This window comes from Episyrphus balteatus, chromosome 4 (genome assembly GCF_945859705.1).
Source record: "Episyrphus balteatus chromosome 4, idEpiBalt1.1, whole genome shotgun sequence".
NCBI classification, from domain to species: Eukaryota; Metazoa; Arthropoda; class Insecta; order Diptera; family Syrphidae; genus Episyrphus; species Episyrphus balteatus.
Genome location: NC_079137.1, coordinates 46,029,733 through 46,040,271, shown reverse-complemented (window position 1 = coordinate 46,040,271; position 10,539 = coordinate 46,029,733). Strand labels below are relative to the sequence as shown.

Sequence of the window (10,539 nt, the reverse complement as noted above, 5' to 3'; positions counted from 1 at the left end):
ATAAAATATGATATTTTTTCTTATAAATTTCTTATAATTAACTTTATTTATTGAATTAATTTACAAAAAAATTAAAATTAAAATAAATTGGCAATCAAGAGATTTTTTTGGTTTTTCGTTTTTAATTATTGTTTTTTTTTTTACAAAATTAAATTTTTCGTTTTTAAAAAATCTATTAACGATTTTTTTGCTGTTGTTGTTTTTTTTTTTATCTTACAACATTATTTTTCGTCTCTTAAACTAAACAATTTTGGTATAAATTATTTAAATTTTTAATAATTGATTTTTTTTTGTTTCAATATTTTGATAGAATAATCGCAAATATTGTTTTCTTTGGGTTTAAAAAAAAATTTATAATTTTTTATTATTGCCATCGTTTGCTAGGAGCAATTCCTTAACTTCTTTTTTACCTTTTTTCTTTTCTTCTTTAGCAATTAATTTTGCCATACGTTCTTCTTCTTTAGCTAAGCGTTTTTCTTCCTAAAGACAAAAAAAAAAAAAAAAATCACAAATTTAATTTGAAAAATTAATAAAAAAAAAAAAAAAATAATTTAATTTAATTAGTTTTTTGAATTATTCACCTTTCTCGCTTCTTTTTCAGCTTTAATTTTAAGTTTTTCCTCCTTTTTCTTACGCTCGACCGATTCATTCTTTTTATTGTCAGCTTTCTCCTCTAAATGAAGATTACGAGAGTTTACAGTTAAATTAATATGATTGCTATTGGTACGATTTATTAGGTTATTACTGTTATTATTGCTGTTGTTGTTGTGTTGGTTGCTTATTAATTTATTACTAAACAATGGAAATGTTTTACTGGAAGAACTTGAATTTGAATTCAAATCGAATTTTTTACCACCACCGCTACCACTACCAACATTTTTAGCGTCCATTTTGGTTGTTTCGATAGTCTTCAAACTGCCATTTGTGTATTTTGAATTTTTTGTTGATTGTGCTTGGGTGGTCATCATAAAGCCATTTTTCGGTACCGAATTCTTGGATGTAATTGGACTTATTTTCGCCGAAAGACCTAACGATGATGTGGCAGATGATTGCTTTGATAGTAACATTGTGGCAGTCGATGCCCGTCGAGGGGGTGAGGGATCCTTGGCAAGGAGTGGCACCATTTCGTGATGATTTGTTGCTGATTTCGTGTACGATGAGTAACTAAAAAAAATAGAGGAGGGCGGGACAACATTAACAAAAAGAAATGGGGTAAGGTAACTATTCTCACCGAAACCGTGGATTGCTTATATGAACTGGAGAAGGATGTGGCACCTTTGCAGGCGATCGAAATTCCTTGATTGGGGGCAGGCGATTCTGTAGGTCAGCTAAGCGACCTTTGCCAAGTCGTCGGCCAGGATAGGTGTTTATCGTGCCGCCACCATTAGGCGTTGGTGATGCTGATGATGATGACGATGACGAGGATAGTGGTTTTCTAGGTATCGCCCCCGAACATCCACTGGGGCAAGTGGCATGATTGTGGTTGTGATGTGGCTTACCGCCGCCACCCGATACGGGTGGTGGAGCCAAGTAGTGTCGATTCGATGCTGAACTTGCTGAACTCAGCGACGAATCAACGCCACTCGATGCGGAAGACGTTTTCGAACAGCTTGTCAAATTGGAACCGCTCGAGATGGATGAGGTGCCGGAACTCATGGAATACAAGCTGGCTGACTGAGCGACTCGATTGTGTTGAACCGAATGCGCATGAAACTGATGGTGGCCACTGTGTGCATCGCCCATGGAATACGAACTGGCCGATGGAGGCATGCAGCCGGAAGTTGAAGACCAACTTTTGGCGCCCATTGAGTAACTGCTAGCCGATTCTTGTATTCGCCATGTGCCAGAGCTGGAAGTGAGGCGATTCACTCGAGCTCGACAGATGACACAGCGGAGTGGGAGGAGACGTTGTGCTACGGCACTTTGAATGGTTTTGACAAAACATCGACGACAGACGACACGATGGCCGCAGGGCGAGGTTTGCATTGTGGCACGGGCATTGATGCAGATGACGCATTCATCTTCTTGTGATGTGGGTGGTTCTGGTTCGCTTTCTTCGAGTTTACTTAAGAGTTTGTCCTAGAAAGAAAGATGAAACATACAAATTTCTTAGCAAAATCAGAATATCTCTAAAATTTAATTAATCTATAAATCTAATTGATTAATTAATGAATTTATTTCTTATATATTTATTTATTTATTTATTTATTTATTTATTTATTTATTTATTTATTTATTTATTTATTTATTTATTTATTTATTTATTTATTTATTTATTTATTTATTTATTTATTTATTTATTTATTTATTTATTTATTTATTTATTTATTTATTTATTTATATTTTTATTTATTTATTAAAATTTAATTTGAATAAATACAAGGTGTTATTTTTAACTAGGCGTTACTGTATTGTTTTTTTAATACCTCCTAAAAGTATACCACTTAATTTATGAATTTTTAAATTTCCGTCATAACATCACGTCGTCGTTGTTGTTGTTCATTTTTGTCTCCCATTTTTAGGAGCCAAACTTATGCCAAGAATTTGTTAGCTGTCTATTGATTTTTTATGAGTGTTGGTTTTTGGGAGCAAATGAAGGCCTACATTCAAAATCAAGCTAAACAAAGATTTCACGCAAAAAAAAAAATTCGTCTTGATTAGCACAATCAGCAGGTTAGATGAGATGCAGACAGAAGGGGGCAATGGTATTTAATATATTTTGGTATACCACATACCTCGTTTGACAATAAACAGAAAATGTGAAGAGGAAATGTTGGCGACTTGGAGCAAAGCTCAGAATTGGTTATGACGTCATGTGAAAATGTGTTTGGTAGCATAACCAGATACCAGACCGAACTAAACCGAACATATATTATAGATTCATCACCACATGTACTGTATGTGCATACGTTCTCATTTTGGTTTTAGCTTGAGTTTTGGCATATGGATTATATTGGTTATGTTAGGCTAGGTCATGGCCGAATTTTGTTGGTTTGGTAAACTATGAGCAGAATTTGTGTCTTGATTTTTTTTTTTTTGTTTCTGGTTGATTTTAATTTGGGTGGTGTGGGGCTGGCCTATGTCATTTATTTGGGCATTGTTTTAGATGAAATATTAAAAGAGTTTGGTTTTCGTAAGTTTTTAATGAGCGCATAGTTATAATATTGAAAATTCTTATGTGAAAATTAAAAATAATGCATATATGTTAATGGAATGCAATCATCAAAGAGAGTGAGAGAGAGAGGAGTAGTAAATAAAAATAGGTAGCCCGTTCCTTTAAAATATAAAAAAATATTAATTTAAACTTAAAGGGTCACTGTGGCGTATGTGGAACTTTTTTTTTTTTTAAGAATTTTAAAATTGATATCAAAATTATCTATACGAGTTTTAATTTGGGTAATAAGCCCTGTTAAATTAGGGTGGTGCAAATCTACTTTAAATTACAAAAAATCGCATGGTTCACATCTTAAACGAATTTATTGATGGAAAAAAATATTTTTAATCAATGTGTTCAATAAAGATTTTTTGCGTTTTTAAAAATGCGTTTTTTGGCATAGCAATATTGAATTTCTACCACATAAAATAGAACAAAAAACAATAAGATTTCTCTTAATTTTCATTCAAGAAGGAATTCTTATTAAAACAATCGGGTTTTCCTTATTGTTTTTAAATCTGCATTTGTAGGTTTTTGCAAGGAAAACAATAAAAACTACGAATATGCCGGGGATTGAACTGAAGAATTAAACTCACCTGAAAAATTCATCACAATTTTTGTTTAAGTGCCAAGTTACAAAAAAAAATATATATTTTTTACTAAAATTTTAAGAAGATTTTCTTTATATAGGTAAAAAGATAAAGGAATCTCTGTTTAAAAAAACCTTATTTAATGCTGATTTCAATAAGATTTCTTTAGGGCAATCTGTTAGGTTTTAGGTGGTACCTGCTATTTTTGTATATGTTTCAAATTCAAAACGATTTGGTTTGAATTCCAAGAATGTTAAATATGTAGGTATATATTATAGTATTTTTTGAGCCCCCAAATGCTCAATTTTACATTATACATACATGAAACACGTTTTACAAACTTTCACTGTAGTGAAAACCAATTTTTTTGCAATTAAGAAAAAAAATATTTGAACCACCCTAATGTCAAGTTTTTATTATTTTTTTCGATAATTTGGTTAAAATATTATCCACGTTGATTTTTTTTTAATTTCTCAGACAACATTTTTTTGGGCCACCCTAATATGAAAAAATTTCAATTTAATCTTAATACCTCAAAAAAACACGATTGAAAAAATTTTCGGTGTCATTAAAATCCAAATTGTTCGAAAAAATGAAAAAAAAGAAACATTTTTTGCACCACCCTAATTAATTTTTGTCTTACAATATTAAAAATTTAATAACAATAAAAACATCGAATCAAGTACATTTTTGCAATTTTTGATAAGTTCACAACGAGTACTTTTAAATTGAATACAAAAAAAAAAATAAATTGCACGACTGGGGTCGCACGTACTTGCTCTCATGCTTAAAGTAACTATAATGTTAAAGCTTTTTATTCAAGAAATTTAAAATTTGATATTTTGAAGAAATTTCATAAGTAGTATAAAAAAATTAAATCGGTTTTTATAATTAATTAAACTCCGTCATACATTATCTTAAAAAAAAAAAACAAATATGCCATTTTATTTCTTGTATAAAAAGGTATTTTTAGAAAAAAATTTTCGAAAATTGTAATAGCCGTTTTTTAAAAAAATAATTTTTTATATATAAAAATGTTATAACATTTTTCAAAAAAAAAATTGGTATGCCATTTTGAAGAAATATTTAATTTACACATAAAAACTAAATTTCAAAATTTTTCATTGATCCGTTTTCAAAAAATTGATTTTTCAAAAAAAAATTTTGAAATATTTTTTAAAAAACCAAAGATGCGTTTTTTGAAAATTTTCTAAAATTTTAATATTATCTTTACTTACACACTTTTGTATAAAAATTTTCATTTAAATCGGGTTAATTTTGTACGAGATATTCAGAAACGAAAAAAACCGTTCTATGACAGGTACCGTTAATAACGGTAAAAAAAATATTTTTTTTATTTAATAAGATGGCTCTTATGTGCAGTACTACACACAAAATTTTTAATCAAAATCGTTAGAGCCGTTTTTGAAAAAAATTAACTTTTCTATTTCCGTTATATGGCAGGTACCGTTTGTTTTGGTCATAAAAAAAAATTTCAATTTCCCCTCTAGGGAATCACCAAAAACTGCTAACTACCAAGTTTGAAGAAAATCAATTCACTCGTTTAGGCTGCAGCTCCAGATAGAGACAGACACACAGACAGACAGACAGACAGACAGAATTGCCGGACCCACTTTTTTGGCATTCTCCATCATCGTAATGTCATGTAAAATTGTTATCTCGAGTTCGATTTTTTTTACGAATTCTAAACTTGTCCTATAGTACCTATATTGCAAGTAAAAACAAGTTCATACAAATTTCTATAGTAATTTTTTTTTTATGGGAGTTAAAATATAGCGTGATTGGCGTACTTTGCTATATATTTTGACAGAAATATTAATATTTTATTTATTAATAATTTTTTTAAACTTGACTAAGTTTAATAGAAAAAAATCCACAGTTGAGTTTCAATGGATTTTATAATTTAAGCACACGCTTCCTCTATACTTTGAAAATAAAATTTAATAATATATAATTATTCTATCATTTAATAAGCTGTTTTATATTTTAAAAGGTTGCATCAAAATTAATCAATATAAACGAGAAAACAATTTTATGTTCAGCTATAGAAAGAATCTCAATGTGTTGCAAAAATGATCCCTCACCAAGTACATTTTATCAAATAATAAAGATTTATCATCCCAAAAATGACCTTTTTCTCAGTTAAACAGAGTTCAATATGAAGGTTTAATAAAATAATTAAGATTGATTGAAAAACAATTTATTTATTAAAAATTTAATTACAAATTGTGTTGGGATAATAAAAAATGAAAAATCATTACCATCCATCAGAACAGTATCATACTATTTATTAAAGAAATCCATTCATCGAAATAATTATACAGGTAATGAGAAATTATGAATAAAGGCGAATTCATCTTTTTAATTTTTGTTTGAAGGAATATCTCATCAGTGTCGGTTCCATTGAACCATATTTTTTGGCGTTAACGAGGTCAGTTGAGAAAAAAAAATTATTTAGATCAAAAATAGAAAAAAGAAAAAAAAAAACAAAAAAAAACAAACCCAAAGTTTGTACAAAAACACGGTACCATGCCTTTTATTGATACTCATAAACAGTGCTGTCTTCCAAAGTTCAAAAAGTAGCATAGTAACATAAATCGTTTAATTTTTGTTTGTTTCTTTATGAAAGTTGCTCAGAAAATATAACTTCGTGTAAAAGTGTTGCCGTTTTGTACCCGTCGAGCTCATTCCGATTAGGAAAATCATTTTCTTTAGGTAATTTAAAAAGTCAAATAATATAAAAACTTCTATTTGGCTAATTGTTTTCGCAGAAATGTACTAAATTTTTGTCATAAAATATTTTTATTTATTCAAAGATTTTAATAACTAAAAGTAGTTAAAATAACAACCTGCAATAATTCATTTTCACTACTACGACAGCACTGGTCTATCACATCACAACATCAATAACTGCTGCTGAATCATTTGCGTATTATCGAATCTTTGGAATTCATTTTCATAATTTTCTGTTTTGCAAAAGTTTACATTCGGTCAAAGTCAATGTCGATGTTGTGAAGTATTTTTTTTTTCATCTTAGCCACATTTGGATAGCGCAGTAGTTTTTTAATTAAAAAAAAACAAAACAACAACAACAACAAAAAAGCATAAAATAAAACTTAAATTGGCGCCGCATATATTCAATTGAGTTGTAAAGTGTGTGTATTTGAGTTTTTAAGTGGCAATTATGACGTAAAAAAAAAATTATCTTTACTTGTACTTCCTATATAATTTATTGAGAAAAGTGTCAAGATCAAGGAAATTCATATTATTTGTTTTGTCACCTAAATCATAGTGTGAATGTGAGCTGGTGAGGGCAATGTATTGTTTATATTGTTTTTGGACTCTTTTATAGTTCAATCAACATCATTTTTGTTTTGTATGGATATTTGAATTTCCGGCTTGACACATTGTCATTATTTCTTGAGGTAATTTAATATCAATAATAACATAATCCAGTTAACATCTATAAGGTACTAACTTGTTTGTGTAGGTATAATCTTGGCATTAATTGAATTATGTTCACTTAATTAAATTATCACTTTTTAAGTGGGTTTTGTCCCCACAAAGTAGATAGTTTGTCTACAATACGGGATAATGGATTCGATATCTTTACTTCACATCTTCATAATATTGTTGGAATATATGGGGAAGCTTAATTATTTTCATTGTAGAACCCGATGAATGGAAACTTATACTTTTATTTAAATTTTTGGGTTTTTCCATAATATGGGCTGTAAAAGTCGAAAAAGAACATGTTATGTTCTGTGTTTTGTATAGTCTAAGAGTTCATCAGAAAAAAAGGTAAGTTTTATGAAGGACATCTTCTTTTAAATATATATATTTTTTTTTTCTTTCTTTATATATTTTTTAAAAAGAACTTGAATAAAGGAAAAGTACCTCTTTAACTATATAACAGTTTCCGGCACTACTGCTTGTTGAGTATCCATTTAAAAAATTTTATGATTGTGGAATGTATGTTCTTTGAATTTACACATAAAAACATTTTGAAGAGTGGTTTTTTTCAGCCACCATCCATACTGTCCTTGCATGTCCTTGGAAATGTTTTTAACACATAATGATAAATAGTTGAAATGCAAAGTATTTTAAAGTGTTTTAAAATATTTTTATTTAATCAAAAATAAAAATCTGAAAATAAATTACCAACTTTTAAAATATTAATTTTTTTATTTAATTTTAATGAAATAATCTTTTTTTTTTTTTTTTTGTGAGCAAGCAAAATGTGTTAAAAAATAATCGAAACAAATCAAAAAAGTGTCTAGACTCAAGAGAATACATTGATGGGACATAAATTAAAATAATTATATCCCCTAAAGCCTAAAAGATTGAAATTGTGAAACTGTCTTAAAGATTCGTTGGAAGTATGTATTGGGAATATTGAGATTGTATTACTTGCGATAAATACATAAAGGTTCTATGCCTATGGCAAGTTAAGGATTCGTAAAGTTAAGGATTCAATGAAAATTTTTGTACAAAAATATTTTAGTAATCTTAATGTAAAAATTTGGAAATATTTCCCAAAACATTTGTATTGGGTTTAAAAAAATAAACAATTTTTTTTTTTTGAAAATAAAACAGTTTTTTGAAAACGGATATTGTTTTTTTTTTCATATTGTTTTTAGACGTCGATTAATATTTTCTTTCTATTGCCATACCTAATTATTTTTGGATAATTTTTGAAAATCTGTATACCTACCTGAAAACTTGTTTAAAAAAATGGCTCCAACGAATTTAAAAAAAAATTATTTGGAGGTCAAAGCTACTTTAAAGGATATTTTTGTAATTTTTAAAACAAATTTTATATTCAAATTTTAGATTCAAGTTTTAGATAAATTTTTAAAAATAAAATAAGTATTAAAAAATATAATATTAAATATAAGATATTCTTTTATGAACGTTTAAAAAAAATTCAAGTATTTCAAATAACTTTAAATAAAAGAGCAAGTCGCCCAGTCGTGCATTTTATCAAAAACGGCTGAAACGATTTTAATTAAATTTTGTGTGCGTTGTAGTTGTGATGAGGAAAATATTTTTTACGTGCTTAAGACATGATTTCGTTGAAATTTTTATACAGAAGTGGTTTAATAACCCTTATATAAAACTTTAAGAAATTTTCAAAAGAACATTTTTGTTTTTTAATTGTTGAGAAATCAATTTTCTGGTAACTTTTTAAGGTGTTAAAATGTTCTTAAAATTTTCGCAAATTTTGATGTACAATTAACATTTTTTTTTCTAAAAATTTCTTTTTTTATATAAAATCAAATTAGTTTATAAAAACAAGATTTATGTATACTTATAGATTTCTTTGAAATTCCTTAAAAATCGAAATTATTATTTTCCATAAATTTTTGTCATAAACAGCTTGAACATTTGAACTATTTTCAGTACAAAATTCGTTCATTTAATTAAAGGAACAAAATTTACGGAAAATAATTTTAATTTAAAAAATTACATGCAAGTTCTTACTATTGAAATAAAAAATTTAATTTTGTGACCGTTATTAACCGTGAGTAGCTTGCCACTAAAACGTCTTCTGTAGTTAAATTTTTCCTTAAGTAGCGTAAATGATTTTAACAAAACAAAAAAAGTGTACAAAAACGATTTAGTACCTTTAATGTCAAAACTAAGAAACATTTTCAAAAGATTAATACTTCGATTAAAAAATTAATTTTTTAAAACTTTGGTTTAATATGTCGATTAATATTTTAATACAGTCAAATGAGGAGAAAAAAGAGGTAAATCTCGGAATGAATGTTAATAGATTTTTTTTTGCTCAATATCTTCCTTTTCCTATTCTATAACATATCTCAAAAGTCTAGAAAAATCTCATGTCCGCTTGTCGCGAATTCAAGGTCAAATTGCGAAATGGAGATTTTCAAAATTAGCAAAAATAGGCTATGGTATTATATACCTACACATATGATACATGATTTCAAGGTATTTTTTAATACTGATTCCAAAAAATCTAAAATCAAAACAATCTGATTTAGATTTTTGACATAATATATAGAATATCCAAACAAAGATAGAAACAAAAAAATTAGCCTATTAGCACTAATTCCAAGATTGTACCAGGATGTTTTTAGTGCATATCCCAAAATTTCCCCTTTTTTCAAAAAATACCAATTTTTCATAGATATGAATGTTTTTTTCTTTGCATTTTTTTGATTCCTAATAATAATGGATATGAAAACCTTCATGCAAAATTTGGTTCCTATACCATAACTTTTAAGGGTTTTTCGGTAGTAAGTTTGCAACTGTTATAATAATATGGGTTGACAAATGAAAAACTGGTATAACTTTTTTCAAAGACGTCAGATTGTCTTGATTTTAGATTTTTTGGAATCAGCATTAAAAAATACCTCGAAAACATGTATCATATGTGTATATAATACCATAGCCTATTTTTGCTAATTTTGAAAATCTCCATTTCGCGATTTGACCTTGAAATCGCGACAAGCGGACACGAGATTTTTCTAGACTTTTGAGATATGTTATAGAATAGCAAAAGGAAGATATTGAGCAAAAAAAATTTCTATTAACATTCATTCCGAGGTTAAACCCTTATTTGACTGGATTATTTTGTTTTTATTGGCTTAGTAATTTTTTTTCAAAAATTTCATAAAAAAAATACTTGTTATGCCAAAAATTGCATGTCATACTTCGGTTGGAGATCAAAACCACTTAAGTTCTATAGTATTTTAAAAACGATTTTTATAATTTTCTATCGTTTAAGCGGTAAAAGCAGTTTTTTTC

The 10,539-nt window shown here is 27.9% G+C and overlaps 1 protein-coding gene across 2 annotated transcripts in view; it reads right to left on the bottom strand.

The window, feature by feature from the left end:
* Window positions 1–237: 237 nt before the first annotated feature.
* Window positions 238–10,539, bottom strand: part of LOC129918324 (probable serine/threonine-protein kinase DDB_G0282963) — a 103,111-nt gene continuing 92,809 nt past the window's right edge. Inside the window, exons 2-5 of one of the 2 annotated variants that reach the window (XM_055998801.1) lie at window positions 1,232–2,079; window positions 746–1,164; window positions 582–673; window positions 238–480 (exon numbers count right to left, since the gene is read on the bottom strand). In XM_055998801.1, the coding sequence (XP_055854776.1) occupies window positions 352–480; window positions 582–673; window positions 746–1,164; window positions 1,232–2,079 (1,488 nt within the window). In that variant the 3' untranslated portion in view covers window positions 238–351. Of the gene's footprint in view, window positions 481–581; window positions 1,165–1,231; window positions 2,080–10,539 lie in introns of both variants that reach the window. The other variant, XM_055998800.1, reaches the window with a different exon arrangement.